The following is a 20,848-nucleotide window of genomic DNA, read 5'->3' as shown; positions in this document are numbered from 1 at the left end:
CATCTTTCCCTGTCCCCAAACCCACTCTGCTTCTCTCTCCCCCTCCCCCTTTCTCAGCATGGATGGGAAGCGCTTGCTGGACCTCAGCAAGGACGATGACTTGCACCCAGAACCTGAACCACTGGAAGGTGACCTTGACCCGGGCCTGCCCAGCACAGAAGACGTCATTCTCAAGACGGAACAGGTCACAAAGAATATCCAGGAGCTCCTCCGAGCTGCCCAGGAGTTCAAGCACGACAGGTCAGGATGAATCCCTCCAGGAATCCTCTGGGGAGGGCAAGATGGGGTAGGAACAGATGGATGACGGGCCGTGAGAAATGAAAATGAGTGTGCTTGCTGCATCTCTGTGCGATTCTCCGTTCTGGTCTTCCGCCTAGCCAGCCTCCGCAAGGTTGTCATTCTGGTATACCTTTTGCTGTTGCTGGCATGCAGTTGTTCACGTTGGGGAGACAGCGGCAGGATTTGGCCCTTTCGGAGGACATCAGCCTGTTGTGTGTCTCTGCACGAGTCTCTGCTCTGAGCTTTCCGTTTCCTTAGCAAGGAGGGGTGCCCAGATCTGGGACTTGGGGAGGCGGCAGATTCCCTCAAATGCTCTTAAGGAATCAGAATTGCTCTGCTGAATAAAGTTTGCTTTCTTCTTGAACCCCTAAAGGGATCTTTGGGTAACGCTGCGACTGGGGTGGGGTAACGCAGGCATGGGGAAAGGAGTCAGTGCTCTGGGCCTGGGCCTCATTCTGTCCCTTCTTAACCCCAGCAGCTTCGTCCCCTGTTCAGAGAAGATTCACGCTGCCGTCACGGAAATGGCGTCGCTTTTCCCCAAGGTAGGAGAGAGCGGGAGAGCCGCTTCTGCCGAGAGAGGGGTCTGGGTGTGGAAATCTCCTTCCCAGCCCAGGTAACGTCCGCTCCCAGGGGCTTTTCCTGGACGTAACACCTCCCAAAGGATGTTGCAGAGCTTGGGAAGTTTCCCCTGTGAGGAAAAGTTGCAGCGCCGTTTGCAGTTTAGAGAAAAGACAAGCAAGAAACAGCGTGGTGGAACTTTATAAAATGACGTCTGGCGTTCAGGCAGTGCAGTTAAACTCTGGAACTCCCTGCCACAGTAGGCAGGCATGGCCACCATCAGTTGCTGGAAAGAGCAGGGAGAGTTTTCTCTTCTGCCCGGATACTGCTTATAGGTTTTTCACTGGGGCATCTGGTTGGCCGCTGTGAGAACAGGATGCTGGTCTAGGTGGGCCATGGGCCTGATCCAGCAGGCTCTAAGGGGCTTCTTAGAAGCAGGGAGTAGGAAGTGATAGTTTAAAATAGGGCCAGGGGGGCAGGAACATGGGACCCTCACCCATCCCCCTCCAGCAGCCAAGCTCCAACTTCCACCTCCCTCCAACCCGCCCTGCCCCCCCCCCATTATTTTGAATTTTTACATACACACAGAGATGAACAAGTCTAACCACTGCGATGTTATTTTCCTATGATTGAGCAGGATATAACTTTTAGGAAATACATTTTAAAAAAATTGACCGCCTAATGATGACGACTTTTGGAAATGTAAAGCAAAACAGGCAACCTTTTGAGGCTGTCTGCACATGTTTTTGGGTTGGTGAAGTGTAGGGTTAATTCAGGCCCTTACTCCAGACTGGCTGGATGTGCAGGGCTAATTCAGGCCCTGGATGTGCAGGGCTAATTCAGAGCCCCTTTAGTCAGCCATGAGGCTGGGCGGCTGCCTTGCAAGTTCACAGTAAGGAGGTTAGACTTGAACTCTGGACCGCTGGACGTGAGTTGGGAGTCTTATGCCACTCTCCCTTTCTGCTCCTTTCGCAGAAGCCAGCCCTGGAGACGGTGCGCAGCTCCTTGCGCCTGCTGAACGCCAGCGCCTACCGCCTGCAGAGCGAGTGCCGCAAGACAGTCCCCCCGGAGCCGGGGGCCCCTGTGGACTACCAGCTCCTGACCCAACAGGTCATCCAGTGTGCCTACGACATCGCCAAGGCCGCCAAGCAGCTGGTGACCATCACCACCCGCGAGAAGAAGCAGTGAAGGGCCGGCAGGCGGGGGGGGGGGCGAAGCTAGCACAGCCCCTCTTCCTCCCTGCCCCCCAGCTCCTCTCTTCCCCACTGGAGGACTTTGGGGGGTGCAGCCACTTGGAAGTGTCCTTTCCCCACCGACTCACCTGCCCCCCTCCCTGCCAATCAGCCCGCCTGCCCAGGCTGGGTTAGATCAAGGCTCCCCACTGCAGCTTGTGGGGGGCAGGATCGGGGCCCTATAGGGCACATGCCCCATGGCGCTGGGGTGCCTGCGCAGTGAAGAAATCTCCCCCTGTAAATATTCCCATCTCCCCATCCTTTGGCACTGGGGGGGGGGGTGTACATGTGTGGCGTTCAAGATCCGGGAGGAAGCAGGCCAGAACCCCCGCCTTGCATGCAGACGGTCCCGGGTTCAAGCCCCAATGGCATCTCCAGGCAGGGCTGGGAGAGGCCCCTTGCCTGAACCCCTGTTGGGCTGCTGCCAGTCAGTGCAGACAGTCCTGGGTGGACAAATGGCTTGGACTTGTATTGCGTTCATCATCATCATCACAAGTCTGCTCAGGGCGGTTGCGAGTTCAAGCCTAGAACCCCTAGCTGGAGGGGGGCCACACAGTTCATGGAGCCCAACCCCCTGGAAGGCAGGAATCGCAGCCCATTGACCCAAGTTGGCTCCAGAGGCAGATGGAAGTGACGCATCCAGACAAACCTGAAGGGCCGCAGGTTAGCTTTTCCTGCCCTTTGTAGCAGGGTCCTCCTGAAGGGAGTCAAATCTCTCCCCCCCCCCCTTGCAAACACTACTCTTTCTCCTCCTCCTCTTCCTCCTCCCCACCTTCCCATATAGTGCGTGGAACTGTATGTGTCCCATTCCTGACCCACCTGAACACGCACCGATATATATATATATGTATAGAGAGATATATAAACACCAAATGTATTTATCTCACCATGTTCCCTCCCCTAATAGTGTTAACACTGGAATTACAACGTCTAGGTGCTGTGGGTCGGGGCATCATTCCCCCCCCTCCCCGGAAACCTCCGGCTGGATCACTTCTCCCACCCCCCAATCCCTCCATCATTCCTTTTTTTGGGGGGTGGGAGAGTATGGGGGCTGCCTTTGCCTCCGTAGCAAAGAATCAGTTCCCCTCCCCACTTCCCCCTCACTGGCCAGTCGTGTTCCCCCTGCCCCCTTGAAATCTGTGAAGTTTTTCAGGCCATTGAGGGAATGTGGGGTGGGCTACCGGAGTGGGGTGGGGGAGACACATGGCTATTGAGGGCTGCATCTGGGCACTGCGCTGGAAATCTTGTTTGTCCTGTACATTTGTAACAAATAAAAAGATGTGAGCATCTCCCGGGGTTGCCCCGTTGGAATAACTTATTTCCTCCGCTCTAAAAAAGGCCACACCATACAGAGGTCATTTGAACCCGTTACCCTACCCCCAGAACCAGCTGAATGTCTCGTCCGTCCTGGAAGATTCCTGTGGTTTGAGTATGCGCATGTTCCTGGGATCTAGGACAGGAGAAGGTCCCAGGCTCAATCAGTGCAAGGCAGTGTGGCATAATGGTTAGAGCAATGGATTAGGACCTGTGAGAAACCAGGGCTCAAATTTATCCCCATGCAGCTCACTGGGTATGACCCTGGCTCAGCCTTGCCTACCTCACAGGGTGGTTGTGGCAATTAAATGAGGAGGGGGAGAACCACTTTGAGTTCCTTGGAAGAAAAGGTGTTGCGTCAATGTAATAAATGAACCCTTTAAAAATACCCCCCGTGAGCGACTGCCAGTCAGTGCCAGGAGGCAGGCCCTTTGTACCTCTCTCTGCAGCCTAATCCCAGGTGGCACACGCTCTCCTTTAGTGCTTTGGCCAGGCTGGATAGTGTCCTTGAACTTTTGATAAAATCAATGAATTGTAGAGCTGCAAGGGACCCCAGGGGGTCATCCAGCCCAACCCCCTTCTATAAAATTCTACGAAAACAAAATTTTCAAGAGGGGAGGCTCCTTTTCCTACCACTTGCACTTCCCTGGCTGTTGACATGCAGCTCACAGGACAGTTTTCGCTACCCCAAGCGCCTAGTCCTCATGGCTACAGAAGACCCTATCTGTGCTGCCCTCAGAAAACTGACATAGGCAGAACAGACTGGGCTCTGTGCCTGCAGCGCAAAGCATGCCTTTCCCCCTGATCTGCAAACCTCCCGTTTGCTTTAGGGATGCCTCATCCTGCTTTCGTAGCAAAAATAAAAGATTTTATTGCGTAAGAAAAACAAACGAAGGCAAGGAGCCAGCTCCTCTGGAGAGTAAGACCACGGTCAGGCTGCTGTTTCACCGCAACACCAAAGTTTCGCCTGCAGACGACCTCTTCCTCTTTGCTCCGTTGGCAAAGCCCAGATTTCCGGGAGGCCTTAGGCTGGACGTCTCCGCCCAAGAGGGTCGTCCCTAATCTGAGCTGTCGCTGGTGGACGTTGGCAGAAGAGGCGCCTTGGGTGGGAGCTGCTGCCGACTCCGTTTCTTGCGCCTGGTCTGGGCAGAGAGGAGACGCCGCTTGATCACAGCTGCAAAAGGAGAAAGGAGCAGAAAGACTTTGCAAGCCGGCAGGAAGAGGGGGGGCCAGCCCCATTGCTGACCCCCTGGAACCAAGTCTCCTGCTGACTCTGGGTCCGTGGAGAGATACGGAAACGTAATAGGGGACCCTCCACACCTCACCACGGGGTCAAGCAAAGCAGTCATTCCCCCCCCCCCCCCGTCCCCACTGCAGCCAGCCCCACTGAAATTTTAGGCAGGGGACCACATCGCAACAGGAAGGTCCCAGGTCTACATCACAGCATCTCAAGGTAGAACTAGAGATACCTCACCAGGTATAAAACCGATCAAACAACTGGGTGGCAAACACAGAAGACTCTTCCTGAATGAAAATTTGCATCTGGGTCCTCACTAGCTGGTGGCCATTTCCAAATTACAGTGGTGCCTCAGGTTAAGAACTTAATTCGTTCTGGAGGTCCGTTCTTAACCTGAAACTGTTCTTAACCTGAAGCACCACTTTAGCTAATGGGGTTGCTGCACCGCCGTCGTGCGATTTATGTTCTCATCCTGAAGCAAAGATCTTAACCCGAGGTACTATTTCTGGCTTAGCAGAGAGTGTAACCTGAAGCGCCTGTAACCTGAGGTACCACTGTATTATTATTATTATTAGTAGTAGTAGTAGTAGTAACAATTTATTATTTATACCCCACCCATCTAGCTGGGTTTCCCCAACCACTTTGGGCAGCTCGCAACAGATTAATAGTAACAATAGCAATAAAAGATCAAACATTAAAAACTTCCCTAAACAGGGCTGCCTTCAGATGTCTTCTAAATGCCAGATAGTTGTTTATTTCCTTGACATCTGATGGAAGAGCGTTCCACAGGGCGGGCGCCACCACCGAGAAGGCCCTCTGCCTGGTTCCCTGTAGCCTCACTTCTCGCAATGAGGGAGCTGCCTGAAGGCCCTCGGCGCTGGATCTCAGTGTCTGGGCTGAATGATGGGGGTGGAGACGCTCCTTCAGGTCTACTGGACCGAGGCCATTTGGGGGTTTAAAGGTCAGCACCAACACTTTGAATTGTGCTCAGAAATGTGCTGGGAGCCTATGTAGGTCTTTCAAGACCGGTGTTCTATGGTTCCAACCTTTGCCATGAACTTCTCCAGTGAGGGATGGCCCACCACACCTCTAGGTAATTGGGAGGTGGGCTGCCTGAATGCAGAGACCCCCTTCAGCTTTGCTAGAAGGTAACTGTGAATATTCACCCCCAGAATGACTTTGCCTGATCCAGAAGTGCTGCAAAATCTCAGGAAAAGCTGCGGATCTCCTGCCACTGCTAGACTCCCATCATCCCTGACCCACTGGGCATCCCGGCTGGAGTGCTTGCAAGTTGGGAGTCTGGCAACACCCGGAAAGCCAAAATTTCCTCACCTGCACTGCTCTAAGTCTTGTCAAGCACAGAGCAAGGGTAGGCTGCATCTTGTGGCAGAGCGTTCCGCAGCTGGCAACCAGCATTTCCCACCCTCCTCGTCAAGCACGGAGTTCGAGTAGGCCACATCTTGTGGCCAGGAGTTCCGCAGATTATCCAATCTTAGGTTCCTATGGTAAACAACCAGCATTTCCCCAGAGGTTAAAATTGGGCACTGAGTTTGCTCTGGATATGTGTATAGGATGCACCTGCCCCACTGCATGGGGGGAGGGCTGAAGGCCACTCACCAGCCACTGTGTCGCTCCCCTCCTCGGTGCTCGTGGTCCAGTAGAGACTTCTCCCGCGGCGGCACTTCCGGTGGAGCCGGGTGTAAAGAATGGCAAGGGTCAGCACCACCAGCAGGAAAGTGAGGGCACTGGCCGCCCAGGCTGCCTCTTCGGTGCGTGGGGTGGGGACACGGACCCCCGCTTGGGACCCTCTGGCTTCCTTCCTGCCTTCGTGGCCTTGCGCTTTGCTGAGTCCTCCATCCGGGCACCGGCATCCCGTGCCGCCGGCAGCTCTCGCCTCAGTGTGCAGGACGGGCAGCGAGGGGCGGATGTCCTGCGTGACGAAGGGCTGCTGCCCCAAAAGGCCATCTGGCAGGGGCATCACACTTGGCCGGGCCTGTCTGCCGAGGTCTATTGACTCCGAAATGCCCGTTTGCTCAGCCTGCAAGCTCAGGGTAACGGGAGGCGGGCCGCCGTTTGCGCCTTTCGCGGGGTTGGCGATTGCGGAATGCCTTCCGCCACCCACATCTGCTTGCAGAAGGCCATCTGCCCGGCCACCAAGAGCCCGGCGCTTCCTACCCGGTCTCCACAGTTTCCGGGGACCTCGAGCGGCTTCCCAGCATTGGAGCAGCTTCTGCAAAGCCTGGGAACAGGAAAGAGGTGCCGGATTTTATCGGCGATTCCTGCGGCACTCTTCCCCTTCCGCCACCAACCAACCGTCGCCTCACCTGTGCCAGGTGCGTTGGGCACAAACCTCCGCCCGCCGCAGATGCTCGCTTCAGGAAACGGCAGCGTTCCCCACCTGTCGGGGGCGTCTCAGAGGTCTGCTGGCCCATGTGGCTCTCGAGCCAAGCGACGGCCTGGGCCACTTCTGCCTTTGCCAGTGGCAGGGGCTGCGAAGCAAAAGAGCTGGTTAGCCAAAGCAAACACAGCCCCTTCAGCCGTGATTTCTGCAGCGGGTCAGACTAGATGACCCTTGGATCCAACTACGGTTCTGTGATTTCCTCCTCCCGCTCCCCAAATCCTGGAGGGCCAATGGCAGGGAATCTTCTCCCTTGCTTGGCAGCCTCTGCCCAGCACACTCACCCAATGTCCTGTGGGGCCATCATGCGGGGCTCGGACCTGGTGGGGCAGGCAGGCTCGGGTCAGGAGGGTCAGCTGTTGACGGAGGAAGAGGGAAGAGCACTGGTGGTCGAGAAAAACAATGCCCCCATCCTATGGAGAGAAGACTTTTTAAAGAAATGAAGATACTCACATACCATTTACTGATCTTGGGTGATATCTCCTAATGGTCAGCCCCCAAGCACATCTGTCTAGGGGTTGGCAATGCTTTTGGCCCCAGCAGGCCAGGTCTGGAACTGGCAGATGGTAATAAGAATAAGAATAAGAATAATTTTATTATTTAAACTCCTCCCATCTGGCTGGGCTTCCCCAGCCACTCTGGGCGGCTTCCAACAAAATATTAATATGCCATAATACATTAAAAGCTTCCCTAAACAGGGCTGCCTTCAGATGTCTTCTAAAAGTCTGGTAATTGTTGCTCTCTATGACATCTGGTGGAAGGGCGTTCCACAGGGCGGGTGCCACCACCAAGAAGGCCCTCTGCCTGGTTCCCTGTAACGTGGCTTCTCGCAACGAGGGAACCGCCAGAAGGCCCTTGGCGCTGGATCTCAGTGTCTGGGTAGAACAATGGGGGTGGAGATGCTCCTTCAGGTTTACTGGGCTGAGGCCGTTTAGGGCTTTCAAGGTCAGCACCAACACTTTGTATTGTGCTCGGAAACGTACTGGGAGCCAATGCAGATCTCTCAGGACCGGTGTTATATGGTCTCGGCGGCCACTCCCAGTCACCAGTCTAGCTGCCGCATTCTGGATTAACTGCAGTTTCTGGGTCACCTTCAAAGGTAGCCCCACGTAGAGCGCATTACAGTAGTCCAAGCAGGAGATAACCAGAGCATGCACCACTCTGGCGAGACAGTCCGCGGGCAGGAAGGGTCTCATCCTGCGTACCAGATGGAGCTGGTAAACAGCTGCCCTGGACACAGAATTGACCTGCGCCTCCATGGACAGCTGTGAGTCCAAAATGACTCCCAGACTGCACACCTGGTCCTTCAGGGGCACAGTTACTGCATTCAGGACCAGGGAATCCCCCACACCTGCCCGCCTCCTGTCCCCCCAAAACAGTACTTCTGTCTTGTCAGGATTCAACCTCAATCTGTTAGCTGCCACATGGGGCAATGCATGTGCCAGAAGCAGACATGAGACAGGTTACGAGATTCTGTATAAAGAGGACCGTCAGGCTAGCACACCCAAAGCTGGCATCCCCTTGGGGCATCTGGTTGGCCACAGTGATAAGAGGATGCTGGACTCTCTGGGCCCCCTCTGGCAGCCAGCCTCTCCCAGGCTCACAGAGTAAGGATATCAGACAGACAGCGTGGTGTAGTGGTTAGCGTATTGGACCAGGGCCTGGGAGACGGGGGTTCAAATCCTTCCAGTCAGCCGTGGGTGACTCTGGGCCAGTTGCCGCTTCTCAGTCTAACCTACCTCACAGTGTTGTCGTGGGGTTTAAATGAGGAGTGGGAAAGCATCAAGCAACTTGGAGAAAAGGTGGGATATAAACAAATCTAAGGGGGTTGGACTAGATGACCCTTGGTGTCCCTTTCAACTCTGCTGGGAATCGCAAGTAGGGAGAGTTGCCGCTGTTGTGCTCAGGTCTGCCTCCAGGTTCAGGTCTGAACCTCCAGGTTCAGAGGCAGTCTATCTTGGCTGCTGAGTTTTTAAGGGGTGTTTGGCCACTGTGAGGACAGGAGGCTGGACTAGGTGGGTCCCCTTTGGCCTGATCCAGCTTCTTTCTGAAGTTCTTACTGGGCCAATTTTACGCAAATCAATGGGGCCTGATCAGCTTGGGAACGATCCCTTTGCCAGCGGAGTTCAAAATGCCTAAAGCGGGTGGCAAGAATCCTGGCACAAGGAAGCTTCTCGCCCTTCCCATGCTTCTCTGTGGGGAATGAGGGGGGAGAGGGAGAGGGATCGCCTTCAAAATGCCACCTGGGCAATTTCTCATTGGCCCAGAGGAAGGAGGGAGGAGCCCCTGGCTTTGGGTGGGGACCAATGAGACAGAAGCAGGGGACACCCTTTTCCCCGCCTCTGCATGCTTTGGGAATTAAAAGAGAAGGGAAGAAATAGGATCCTCCCGGAACCAGACCCCCATCAAGTCTGAAGCCAGATTGGAGGCCCCGATCCCACACTCCAAATGCAAGCCGAATGGGTCAGGATACAGCAAAATTATGGAAAGAAGCCTCTAGGTGCTGTTTCAGTACTTGGAGGCAGGGGAAAACTACTTTGCTCACTTGAGTATTTGCTGATCACTAAAACCAAGCTTTCGCCATTAACCCCTGGACTGATTTGTCCTTTTAATTGTCCCGCTTTTATCAAGAACTTTAACCTAATTGTCGTTGCAAATGCAGCTGGAATTTTTTTGGCGAAGGGCAGTTCAGAAGGGTTTAAAAAATAAACAATATGCATTAATAGGCTGAAGAGAACAGGTCTACACATATAAGGTCAACACATTGCGAATCTGTGCTGTGGACACAAACTAGGGTGGCCTTAAAAGATGGGGCAAATTCACAGAGAAGAGGGCTCTCAGTGGCTACTGACCACAAGGTAAAGGTAAAAGTGGATGGCCGCATGGGTAGCGCTGTGGTCTAAACCCCTGAGCCTCTTGGGCTTGCCGATCGGAAGGTTTGCGGTTCAAATCCCTGTGATGGGGTGAGCTCCCGTTGCTCTGTCCCAGCTCCTGCCTACCTAGAAGTTTGAAAGCACACCAGTGCGAGTAGATAAATAGGTGACAAGAAGGTAAACGGCGTTTCCGTGTACTCTGGTTTCCGTCACAGTGTCCCCTTGCACCAGAAGCGGTTTAGTCATGCTGGCCACATGACTCGGAAATCTGTCTGTGGACAAACGCTGGCTCCCTTGGCCTGAAAGTGAGATGAGCGCCGCACACCAAGGTCGCCTTTGACTGGACTTAACTGTCCAGGGGTCCTTTACCTTTTACCTTTTTTACTATCCAGAATGGTTGCTCAGGTCTTGCTTGTGGATTTGGCTTTGGGGTACCTAGTTGGCCATTGTGAGAAAAAGATGGTGAACTAGAGGGGCCCCCTTTGGCCTGATCCTGCCGGGCTCATTTATCAGGGTCTTAAACTCTGGAATGGGGCACACAATCCAGCTTCCTGCAAAGTTCAGCTTATTTACGTTCCTATTTACCTAAAACATTTTTACACCATAAAACGCCCAAGGCACTGAGCAACATTTAGAAGCCAATATACGGGTTAGCAACCACGACGCCTGCTAGCAAAATTAGTAGATAAAATAAATTTCTAGAACAAGCACTGGGAATAAAATGAAAGGGAGGAGATGGGAAAATAATACAGAGAGAGAAAGATACCAGAGTCAAAGCATACCAGGCAGAACAACATCAGAATCTCACCCACCAAGTACCAGACGGGTCAAACAAACATTCCAGGAAAAGTTAAGAACCGTTTCCAACCAAAATGCTTCTCTTTAAATTAAAAGGTGTTTACAAGGCAGAGGAATGGCTATCAGAGTAGGGCCCTTCCAAATATATGCTTTTTTAAAAAGCACGTGATTCACACTCAAAAGCCACAGGAGGGTAGTATGAATGAGATTTTGATTCCTTGCCGTGAGTTGCAAAACCAGAATAAATTATGCAAAATCATGCAAACTGACTGGAATTTTTGATGGTGTGGGCAGGAGAATTTGGCTTCTTGGGGTATGAGAATTTGGACACCTTGCGTGCAAATGTTTTATTTTGGGGTACCAATGCCCCTGAAAATATTTCCAGATGGTTATGGCTTCAGAGCTAGCTTTCTACCTGCTGAGCGATTGGCCAGGATACCACACGACAGCGATACTGCTCTTCGGAGGGGAGATCTTGTTGAAAACTGGGCTGAAAGGAAGAAAACAAACAACAACTTAGAATTTCCCTCCCCCAAAAGATCTCTCTCTCGCCACACCAGGCTTTTTCTTCACCAAACCCTCCTTTCCAAGGCAAGCTATGTTTTGTCCTCACCTCTTCAATCCTGCCCTTAATCCAGAACCATGAGGACTAGAACCTATGTTTCATTTTTAGGGGAAGAGCCATAGCTCAGTGAACGGACACCTGCTTTGCATGCAGAAGGTCCCAGCTTCTCCCTAACAGCATCTCCAGGTTGGGCTGAGAAAGGGGTCCCTTTCTGAGACCCTGGAAATCCATAGATGGTAATTGTGGTCCAAAACCTTCAGAGGCCCCAGGGGAGGGCAAAAGGCACCCTGGAAAGGCTATCTGCCGCTAATCACACCAAGTGCAGAGTTTTGAAATTTGACTAGGAGAGGGAGCCAGCATGTTTCAACCTCAAAATGTGAAAAATGTGAATGTGTTGCTTTAAAAGCGTGGGGACGGTTCTTTCTTTCTGGTTTATTAGGAGCAGCCAAAAGCCCCAACTGCAGGTCACGGATTGGGCCCAGAGGAGAGCATCCTGACCCCATGGAAGTGGTCCAAAGCAGGCATTATTTGCCCACCCCTGTCTCCTACCATGTCCTGCCAGCAACTCTTAATGGCCAGTCTGTACCTAAACAGGTTTCAGCCAAGCTTTTAATAAGGCTTAAAGCCTGATACTGTAGTCCTATCTGCTCCTCTGGAACCCCAATTAACAGGCAATGCATTTGAAAGGAAGTTTTATTCAGAATAGATCCACTAAACTTAACACTCTTAGTTTACTCACGTCCATTATTAGTGCCTTTGAGTCTACTCTGAGTATGACTAACGCTGGATCCAACCCAACAGGCCGAGTGGTGACTTGTTTTCTGTTCAAAAGTTTGTTTTGGTAATAGTCTGCTACTTTATAAAACGTGTGCACTTAACCCCTCCCCCCCAAGACAGCGCTTGGCTCACTGACGTACAGACAGGAAAGTTTGGGCGGCGAGAGGCGGGGGGGGGGGGGGAGAGAGACGATCGAGGGTTTGCTCAAGAAGATGCGTAGCTGGAATTTAGGAGCAGCCTCTGAGCACGTGCAGAGCGTGCCCCACAGCCTCACAGGATTCACGACCACCGCCTTCTGAGACTCGGGACCACCTTCTCTTCGGGGCCAAAACACACAAGCTCCCCCACTCCCACCCCAAGTCCAACTCCGGTTCTGGAACCGCTAACAAGGGATTGAAAAAAGCAGCCGCCGCCGAGAGCTTTGCAGCCCCTGAAATCAACAGATCGCGGCGAGTTACCACTAACTTTTAAGGTCATCTCGGTGCAATGGGTCTACTCTGGAGGCGGACTTAGGAGTCCCGCGCCCCAGAGCGCCTCCCTCCTTGGTTGGCAGGGAGGGGGTCGCGAAGGGGCAGAAAGAGAGCGAGAAGAGCGCAAGAAGAGCGCGCCGCCTCTGCCTCACCTTCCCCGCCTCGACGCCGGGCGCCAGGCTGAGCAAGAAGAGCAGGATCGGGGCCCCCGGAGGCGGCAGCAGCAGCAGCAGCAGCGGCTCCCCCATCCGGTCCGGCGGCAGCGGCGGCGGCTGGGCTGGGCCGGGGAAGGCTGGGCCGGTCCCTCGGGCGCCGCCTCCTCGCGCTCCTCCCGTGCGCTCTGCGCGTAAAAGCGCACCGCCTGGCGGCCGTCGGAGTTCCGGGCGCGCCGGACCCCAAGCTCGGCGGGAAGGCGGAGCCTGGGAAGGAGCGAGCCGGCTGGCTACGGGCCAGGGAGGGAATGCCGTTTCGCAAGCGCTGATCGCCTAATGAAATCCCTCTTTACCAGCTCGAACAGCTGGAAAGGGGAATCGGACAAATGCACGCAGGAGAAGGGACCGGAGAGATCAGTGGCTGGGGCGAGCAAACATCTCTCCCCGCTGGAGAGGGCGGGTGCCCTCGGGTCTCACTTGCCGCCGGCTTGCTAACGATGCAGCAGGTTGACTGCTCGAACAGGAATCCCGGGCTAAACAGGCCTTTGCCCCGATACGCGGCAGCCAGCAAGCTTTTCTGAGGTTGCTTTTATTCATTTTATTATGATAATATCCTACCTTTGCCCCAAGGAGCTCCACGTGGTTTACAGAGTCCTCACTCACACTGATTTTATCCTCAAAACAATCCTGGGAGGTTGCCTTCTTTGGGCTCCTCTTATGTAACCTCCAGGTCCAGAGGCACTCTATCTAGATTCTGTAGGGTATTTGGCCACTGTGAGAACAGGATGCTGGACTGGATGGGCCCCCTTTGACCTGATCCAGCAGGCTCTTCTTACCTACTTACTTGGAAACAGTGGCATGCTCCTCCTTGAACTTCTCTGCATTAAAATTAGATCCAAGCAGTCAGTCGTCTTGATTGTATTAATTTTCGCATCCACTGTTTAAGAAGAGGAAGGCTCCAGAATACCAGATGGATGGAAGTCAGTCTTTGATCAGCCTTGAGTCATAACAGCCAGATGGACGCATCGAGAGGAGCGTGGGGAACGTCAGTCTTCAGCCTCTTGATTTGAAAACAGAATAATTAGCAAGGAAAATTTAAAGGCTAACTAATTCCCCCAGTGATGGCTGGTTGCCATTGGGACTGATAGGGCAGAAGGCAGGGAGTTTAACAGTAGGGGGCGCCAGAGCCAATGACAGGCAGAAACAACAAATTCCAGTTTTGTCCCCAAGCTCCCCACCCCTCCCCACCCCCGCTGAAGTCTACAAGGGACAACATTGAGACTAAAGAGGCGGCCGGGAAGCTGATGGGTAGGGCCACCCTCTGGACTGGATGAGGGCAAGCAGAGGTTAGTGGAGCAGTGCCCATTTCCCCTCCAGGACTAATCCGCACTGAAAACAAGTAAGAGCAATGATCTACTGGAGCAGGGCAGCTCTCACAAGTGGTGGACATTGGCAGACACAGATGAAGACAGTCTCTGCTTTTAAGTGGCCCAAGATCTTGCTCTCTCTCTCTCTGTGTGGTTTTTTTGTTATTGCTGTAAACCTTAAATGACCCTTTGAGGAGGCAGCCTTCAGGTCCCCTGAAGTTTAAGGGACATGCCTCCTCTCCCAAACTTCAGATGGCTTATGTCCACATTTGGGGCGGGCGACACACACACACACACACACACACTTCTTCTTCTTCTTCTTCTTCTTCTTCTTCTTCTTCTTCTTCTTATGTATTTTTATAAAAGATTTTCTTGATTTACAAAGGTATGTGCAATGTCTCTCTCTCATATTCCCTCCCCCACATAACACTTTTTTAAAAAAGGGGTCAGGTGGTGATGTTTCTATTTTACTTAATATATGTAGGTTTTGGTGTCAGCGTTGCTTGTGCAGGTTCTGTGCTGTTCACTTGTGTTCCTTTGGTGGTGAGAGAGGTTGGGGTTGGCCTAGGATGTGGCTGTTTGTTTGTGGTTGGCTGTTGTGGTCTTTGTTTCCGTGTGTGAGTGGGGTGGGTGGGTGTTTTGGATCAGGTTAGCCATATGGATTTGTATGCTGTTGGTGGATTTTTGTCATTGCCTTGCTGGTCTGTGTATGTGATAAAGGGGAGCCATACCAGGGTGAAGGCGTCTTCTTCTATTGGGGGGAACACACTTCTGAAATACAGTGGTACCTTGGGTTAAGAACTTAATTCGTTCCGGAGGTCCATTCTTAAGGCACCACTTTAGCTAATGGGGCCTCTTGCTGCCGCTGTGCCGCCACCGCACGATTTCTGTTCTCATCCTGAAGCAAAGTTCTTAACCCGAGGTACTATTTCTGGGTTAGCGGAGTCTGTAACCTGACGTGTCTGTAACCTGAAGCGTCTGTAACCCGAGGTACCACCGTATATTTTGGTACTTTTTTGAGCTGTGAATTACATGCAAAAAATTTGGATGTATGTGAAATCTGATGAACAATTGTGCCCCAATCGCAATGGCACCAAACAGGAATAAAGCCCAAACCAAGCAAAAGATAAGGCTTGCAATAGCTTTGCCCAGATTTTGTACAAGTTTGTCAAAGAAAGGCAGGCAGGCAGGCATCTGCAGCCAGGCTATCTCAAGCAGCCACCTGTTCCCTTAAGTCAGGTGTGGAGAACCTTTGGCCCTCCACAGAAGTCTAGTGTCCAGATCAAAGGAAGTGCTAGAGCCACTCTAGTCTGCCTTGATCAGACCGCACTTGGAGTACCTGTGTCCAGTTCTGGGCGCCACAATTTAAGAAGGATGTTGACAAGCTGGAAGGTGGGCAGAGAAGGAGGAGGACCAAGATAATCAAGGGTCTGCAGACGAGTCTTGTGAGGAGTGGCTGAGGAAGCTAGGGATACTCAGCCTGGAGGAGAAAAGACTGAGAGGGGATGTGAAAGCAGTCTTCAAATATGAAGGGCTGTCACAAGACAGGAAACTCCAAGTCAACATTAGGAATAACTTCATGAGGGCAAGAGCTGTTTGACAGTGGAACGGACTCCCTCAAAAGTGGGTTGCCTCTCCTTCACTGGAAATTTTTAAACAGATGCCAGAGACTCATCCGTGAGAAGGTTCTTTTGCTCTGATTCCTGCATTGCTAGACTAGATGACTCTTGGAGTTCCTTCCAATCTTACATTTCTCTGATTCTATAAGCGCCGATGGACTACAGCTCCCATCATCCCTGGCCATTGGGGCTGATGGGAGTCGTAATTCAGCAGCCTCCAGAGGAGCAAAGGTTAAAGAGGGGGAAGTGCCACCCAGCCCTTGCGGCTGAACGAGGCAGAGTACAAAAACAGGAGACTCTGGGAGAGAGAGGGAATATCTAATATACAGGATAATCAGTGCTTTTCTTCTGGGGGAAAAATGGTGCTGGTACTCACAGTTAGTGCCAGATTTTTAACCAGTACTTTTCTTATAGGAAAAAAGGTGCGTGTGCTACATACCTTTGTATACCCCCAGGGAAAAAAGCACTGAGGATAGTCACCCCCCTTTGGGCCTCTGGAAGCAGAAGGTGAAGAGCTCTGGAAGCAGAAGGGTTAACCCACTTGCAGGAGCAACACCCATCACCCCTGCTTTCCTGCCCGCCCGCCCCCCAGCAACCCTCAGAAACCCTCAGACAAATAAATTATTTGCTTAAGTAACCAAGCACCAGTTAGCTCCAGAAAAAGCTGGCCAGACTCTCAGCAAGTTCTAGTGAGGTGTTTGCCTGAGGCCCCAGCAGCCTAGAGGCGATGTTTTTTTGGGCTGTGGGCTGCATCCTTCTGGCCCTCCTCACCTGGTGGTTCTGGCAGCCCCAGGCTCCTCCCGGCAGATCCACTGATGGCAAGAGGCAGCTGCGAAGACGGGGACCCGCCCAGGAGGAGCACAAGGCTGCTGGGGTCCCTTTGGGAGAAGAACGGGGGTCTCCTGTAGGGGGCTGCCGCCTCATCTGCAAGCCCTCTGCCCTGGCTCAGGCCTTGGTCAAGAGCTTCTGCCGCTCTGCCCACCTGGAGACCAAGCGGTGGTCCTGGAAGCGGTGGCCAAACCTGCAGACTGCTGTGCAGCTCCTGTGGCCCCCAGATCGCCCACTGGAGTTTTCCAGGGACCACCTCCAACTGGCGGACGAGGGCATCATTGCATTGGATTGGGTGGCCGGACCCGTGGACGGAGGCAGGAAAGCCACTGATGCAGCGGTTCTCCTGGTGGTGCCCAACGCCACTGGCGCAATCAGCAGGAACGTCCAGCAGCTGTGCCGACTGGCCCTCCGGCAAGGCTACCATCCGGTCATCTTCAACCGGCGTGGGCACAACGGCTGCCCACTGACCACCCCCAGGCTGCAGCCCTTTGGCGACCCAGACGACCTGAAAGAGGCAGTGGCATACATCCGGTTTCGGCACCCCACCAGGACCCTGTTTGCCGCGAGCGAAGGGTCGGGGTCAGGCCTGCTGCTCTCTTACCTGGGAGAATGCGGCTCGTCCAGCTACCTGTGTGGCGCTGCCTGCATCTCGCCCATTCTGAAGGCCCAGGACTGGTTTGAGGCTGGCCTCCCTTGGCTGTATGAATGGAGTCTCCTCCTGCTCCAGAAGAGGAACGTCAGCAGGTGGGTATTTCCATAGCTGTCAACATTCAGATTTGAAAATAAGGGATCAGCAGCCTCACCTGTCCCGGGAACAGTCTATGGGATATCTAACAATCCGGGATAGCAGTGGGAAACGGTGCTGGAATAAGGGAATTTCTCGCAAAAAAAGGGAAGGTTGACAGCTATGGGTATTCCCAAAGTTTCTGGCACAGCACGCCCTCCCACATTTCTCCAATGAAAATAGGAAAGGTGGGACATGAAAGGATCAAATCAGAAACCGGGGCGGCTTCTGTAAATCTGGAAAATAGCGACACTTGGAGGGTTGGGAATAGGGCCTGAACCAGTGGTATGGGGTGAAATTTTTCGTAGGGGAACAGTTAGGACCAGAGGGGCCAGTGAGGGAGATGGGGGGGGGCATGTCACAAGCATGATGCCTTGATGGACTGGTGTCACTCATGTGAGCATCATGCCTCGCTCCCTAACTTGGGCAGAAGCTTTCCAGGCTTTGGGCACAAGAAGAACATTTAGAGGACTAGCCTAGTCTCCCTAGTCCACTGACCACATGCCAATAGCCTGAACTGGTGGTGGTGCACATGGGGGCACCCATAAAACTCCTGAAGGCCCCCTAACACACATACTGCCCCACCCTATGGCCGTTACGTGGTGAAGGTGGTTGCTACCCCCCCTTCAGTTCCTAGAGGTGATGGAGGAAGCAAAAGACTGACACTCTTTCCCACTTCCTGCTGTGGCTTTGTGGTCTTCAAAGCCAAGATTTAAATCTACAGGATCTGACTTTTAATCAGATCTCTTTGAAAAAGCGAAGTGTGGGTGCCCCCCCTCTTTCGTGTGGGGGGAAACCGATCCGGGGCGGGAAGTGATGAGAAGCTCAAAAGGAACTCCTCCTTAAGTTCAGCTGTGGAACTCCCTGCCACAGGAGGCCGCGATGGGCACCAACTTGGTTGGCTTTAAGAGAGGATTAGACTAATTCATGGAGGAGGAGAGGGCTGCCGATGGCTGCTAGCCAAGCTGGCTCTGCTCTGCCTCCAAAGCAGGAAGTGGCAATGCTTCTTCTGAATGCCGGTTGTTGGAAACCACACAAGACGTTGCTCTTGAGATCGAATCCTGCTTGCAGGTTTCCCATAGGCATCTGGGTAGTGGCTTTGAGCATAGTAAGTTGGACTAGATGGGCCACTGCCCTGATCCAGCTAGCTTGCCTTCTGTGCTTAAAAATCTCAATTATAATAATAATAATTAATAAATAATTTCTTATTTATACCCCGCCCATTTGGCTGGGTTTTCCCAACCACTCTGGGCAGCTTCCAACAAAATATTAAAATACCATAATACATCAAACATTAAAAGCTTCCCTAAACAGGGCTGCCTTCAGATGTCTTCTAAAAGTCTGGTAGTTGTTGTTCTCTTTGACATCTGGTGGGAGGGGGTTCCACAGGGCGGGTGCCACCACCGAGAAGGCCCTCTGCCTGGTTCCCTGTAACTTGGCTTCTCGCAGCGAGGGAACCACCAGAAGGCCCTCGGCACTGGACCTCCATGTCCAGGCAGAACGATGGGGGTGGAGACGCTCCTTCAGGTATACTGGACCGAGGCCGTTTAGGGCTTTCAAGGTCAGCACCAACACTTTGAATTGTGCTCGGAAACATACTGGGAGCCAATGTAGGTCTTTCAAGACCGGTGTTATGTGGTCTCAGCAGCCGCACCCAGTCACGAGTCTAGCTGCCGCATTCTGGATTAGTTGTAGTTTCTGGGTCACCTTCAAAGGTAGCCCCACATAGAACTCTGATGGTACCTCTTGGATAGAGAAGCAGGGTGTGTGCAAAAACCAGCCTCTTCTGCAAAGGTACAATTCCCATTCGTTGCCCTGCCTGCTTTCCCCTGGCATGTGGCCCCCTGGAAAATGCGGTCCCCAGCCTGAAAAAAACTTTCCCACCCGCTGCTCTGTGTTCCAGGTACACCGAGGCCCTGGAGAAGGTGGTTGAGATGGACAGGGTCCTTGGGAGCAGCTCCTTGCGAGCTTTTGAAGCTGCCCTCTTCTGCCCACAGCGGAGGCAGAAGATGAGCTGGGAGACCTACTGGGCCAGCAACGATCCCCTGCGGGACGTGGACGAGGTGGCCGTGCCCGTCCTGTGCCTCTGCAGCGCCGATGACCCCGTCCGGGGGGCTCCCGAGGACACAATCCCATGGGAGCTCTTCCAAAGCAATCCTTTCTTCTTTCTGCTGCTGAGTCCGCACGGAGGACACTGCGGATTCCTTGGGAAAGATCCCAAAGGCTCGTGGGGTAATGCAGTGGTGCTGGAGTACCTGCAGACCTTGGCGGAGTTCCTCCGAGGGGAAGAGAGGGTGAAGGACAAGCCCCGCCGAAGGACAGCCACCGCCCAGCACCGCTGCTGCCGGCGGCGCGGCCCTCTGCGGAACAGGGGGGCCGCCCTGCCCGGCATCGACCTCTTCAGCTGGCAAAGGTCGTACACACGGTGACAGAGCAACAGGCTGCAAACGACTCCTGGAGCAACCAGGAACCAGGAACCCTCAAGTGCAAATGAGCCAGGTATTTTAAGGGATGTAAGGGTCTCTGTCCTTGCAGAAAGGGAGCGACAGAATATTTGGCCCCCATCGCTCTTGCCTGTAGTGCCCATAAAGGCAGCTGAATTCTGCTGCAATTCTTTCTTTTCTTTTCCAATTTTTTTAATTGATTTTCACAGTTATTAACACACTAACAAACTAACAAATAAACAAACAAACATAAATCATAACCTTATTAAAACTAATCTTGTTAACATTGTTAAGTGACTTCCTCATATCCCCTTAGTTGAATTTCAAATGCTTAGCGTTTTAACGGTTTTCCAAATCAAAATTCTTATAAACTTAACTCAAATCACTTAACATCATTTTATCTTCCCAATTCAGCATTAAACGTGATAATTCATCACATTACTTATTTAAATCCTAAGCCTAACTGGTAATTGCAAGCTTTTTCCAATAACGCAATTTAACTTAACGTATTTAACTAACTAATCATTAAATTTTGTCCATTCTTCCTTTCGCTGCAATTCTTGCATTGGGTGGGTGGGACTAGACGACCCTCTGACTCCCTTTCCAACGCTACCATTCTTTGAATTAAATGGGCAGCTCCTGTCATCTCAAAACCTCCAGGCTTCTGAACGGGATCCAACCTACCTTGTTGCAGATTTGAACAAATTATTAGCGGTGGCTGTTTAGATTTCCCCCTCTGGCTGCTTAACATGGAAGGAAAACTCCCCCATGGTACGGTTCTTGTACATTAGCTTTTTTAAATCTGGTTCCTGATTTTTAAAACTCTTCACTCCCACGTTTTAAGGTATCCTGCTGTATATCTTAGCTAAGGTATTCCTTGTGCAGCATTTTACATCATTTTTGTCTTACAATCCACTTGTGCGTTATGATACTTGGCTGCCAGTTTTGTTTTGCTCGGGTCCAGGACGGCATCATAATAAAGAATCTGTTATCTGTCGTTGGGAAATTGTGGATTACTCTGACCTGCTCTTGCGATTCTGGAACAGCCTTCCACGGGGCTGCAATGGGCAGATGGGGGTTGCCATTTCAACTTGCCACAATGCCCCCAGCCCAGGACTGCATGAAAACAGTGGTCGTCCTTTATCTTCCC

The 20,848-nt window shown here is 52.5% G+C and overlaps 3 protein-coding genes across 7 annotated transcripts in view; 2 read left to right on the top strand and 1 right to left on the bottom strand.

The window, feature by feature from the left end:
• The window catches only part of GIT1 (GIT ArfGAP 1), a 49,540-nt gene extending 46,178 nt beyond the window's left edge, over window positions 1–3,362 (top strand). For 2 of the 4 annotated variants that reach the window (XM_079955550.1, XM_079955548.1), the window contains 3 exons: window positions 58–240; window positions 758–821; window positions 1,813–3,362. In XM_079955550.1, the coding sequence (XP_079811676.1) occupies window positions 58–240; window positions 758–821; window positions 1,813–2,025 (460 nt within the window). In that variant the 3' untranslated portion in view covers window positions 2,026–3,362. Of the gene's footprint in view, window positions 1–57; window positions 241–754; window positions 822–1,812 lie in introns of all 4 variants that reach the window. The other 2 variants (XM_079955549.1, XM_079955547.1) reach the window with 1 other exon arrangement.
• An 867-nt stretch (window positions 3,363–4,229) lies between these two features.
• TP53I13 (tumor protein p53 inducible protein 13) lies at window positions 4,230–12,806 on the bottom strand. Of its 2 annotated transcripts, none has more exons than XM_079955778.1 (6): window positions 12,654–12,806; window positions 11,105–11,179; window positions 7,303–7,431; window positions 6,945–7,109; window positions 6,238–6,859; window positions 4,230–4,557 (listed from the first exon to the last, which is right to left on the bottom strand). In XM_079955778.1, exons 1-6 carry the CDS (start codon window positions 12,747–12,749, stop codon window positions 4,442–4,444), a joined length of 1,203 nt encoding a protein of 400 aa, XP_079811904.1. In that variant the 5' UTR covers window positions 12,750–12,806; the 3' UTR covers window positions 4,230–4,441. The 2 variants fall into 2 exon arrangements, with proteins under 2 accessions (XP_079811904.1, XP_079811905.1); XM_079955779.1 differs by lacking the exon at window positions 12,654–12,806 and adding an exon at window positions 12,497–12,523.
• Window positions 12,807–15,196: 2,390 nt separating this feature from the next.
• Window positions 15,197–19,887, top strand: ABHD15 (abhydrolase domain containing 15). The gene is made up of 2 exons (XM_079955749.1): window positions 15,197–17,214; window positions 19,158–19,887. Exons 1-2 carry the CDS (start codon window positions 16,367–16,369, stop codon window positions 19,681–19,683), a joined length of 1,374 nt encoding a protein of 457 aa, XP_079811875.1. The 5' UTR covers window positions 15,197–16,366; the 3' UTR covers window positions 19,684–19,887.
• The last annotated feature ends 961 nt before the right edge of the window (window positions 19,888–20,848 follow it).

This window comes from Podarcis cretensis (assembly GCF_951804945.1).
Source record: "Podarcis cretensis genome assembly, chromosome: 15".
Taxonomy (NCBI): Eukaryota; Metazoa; Chordata; class Lepidosauria; order Squamata; family Lacertidae; genus Podarcis; species Podarcis cretensis.
This window is presented reverse-complemented; position numbering and strand designations above follow the sequence as displayed.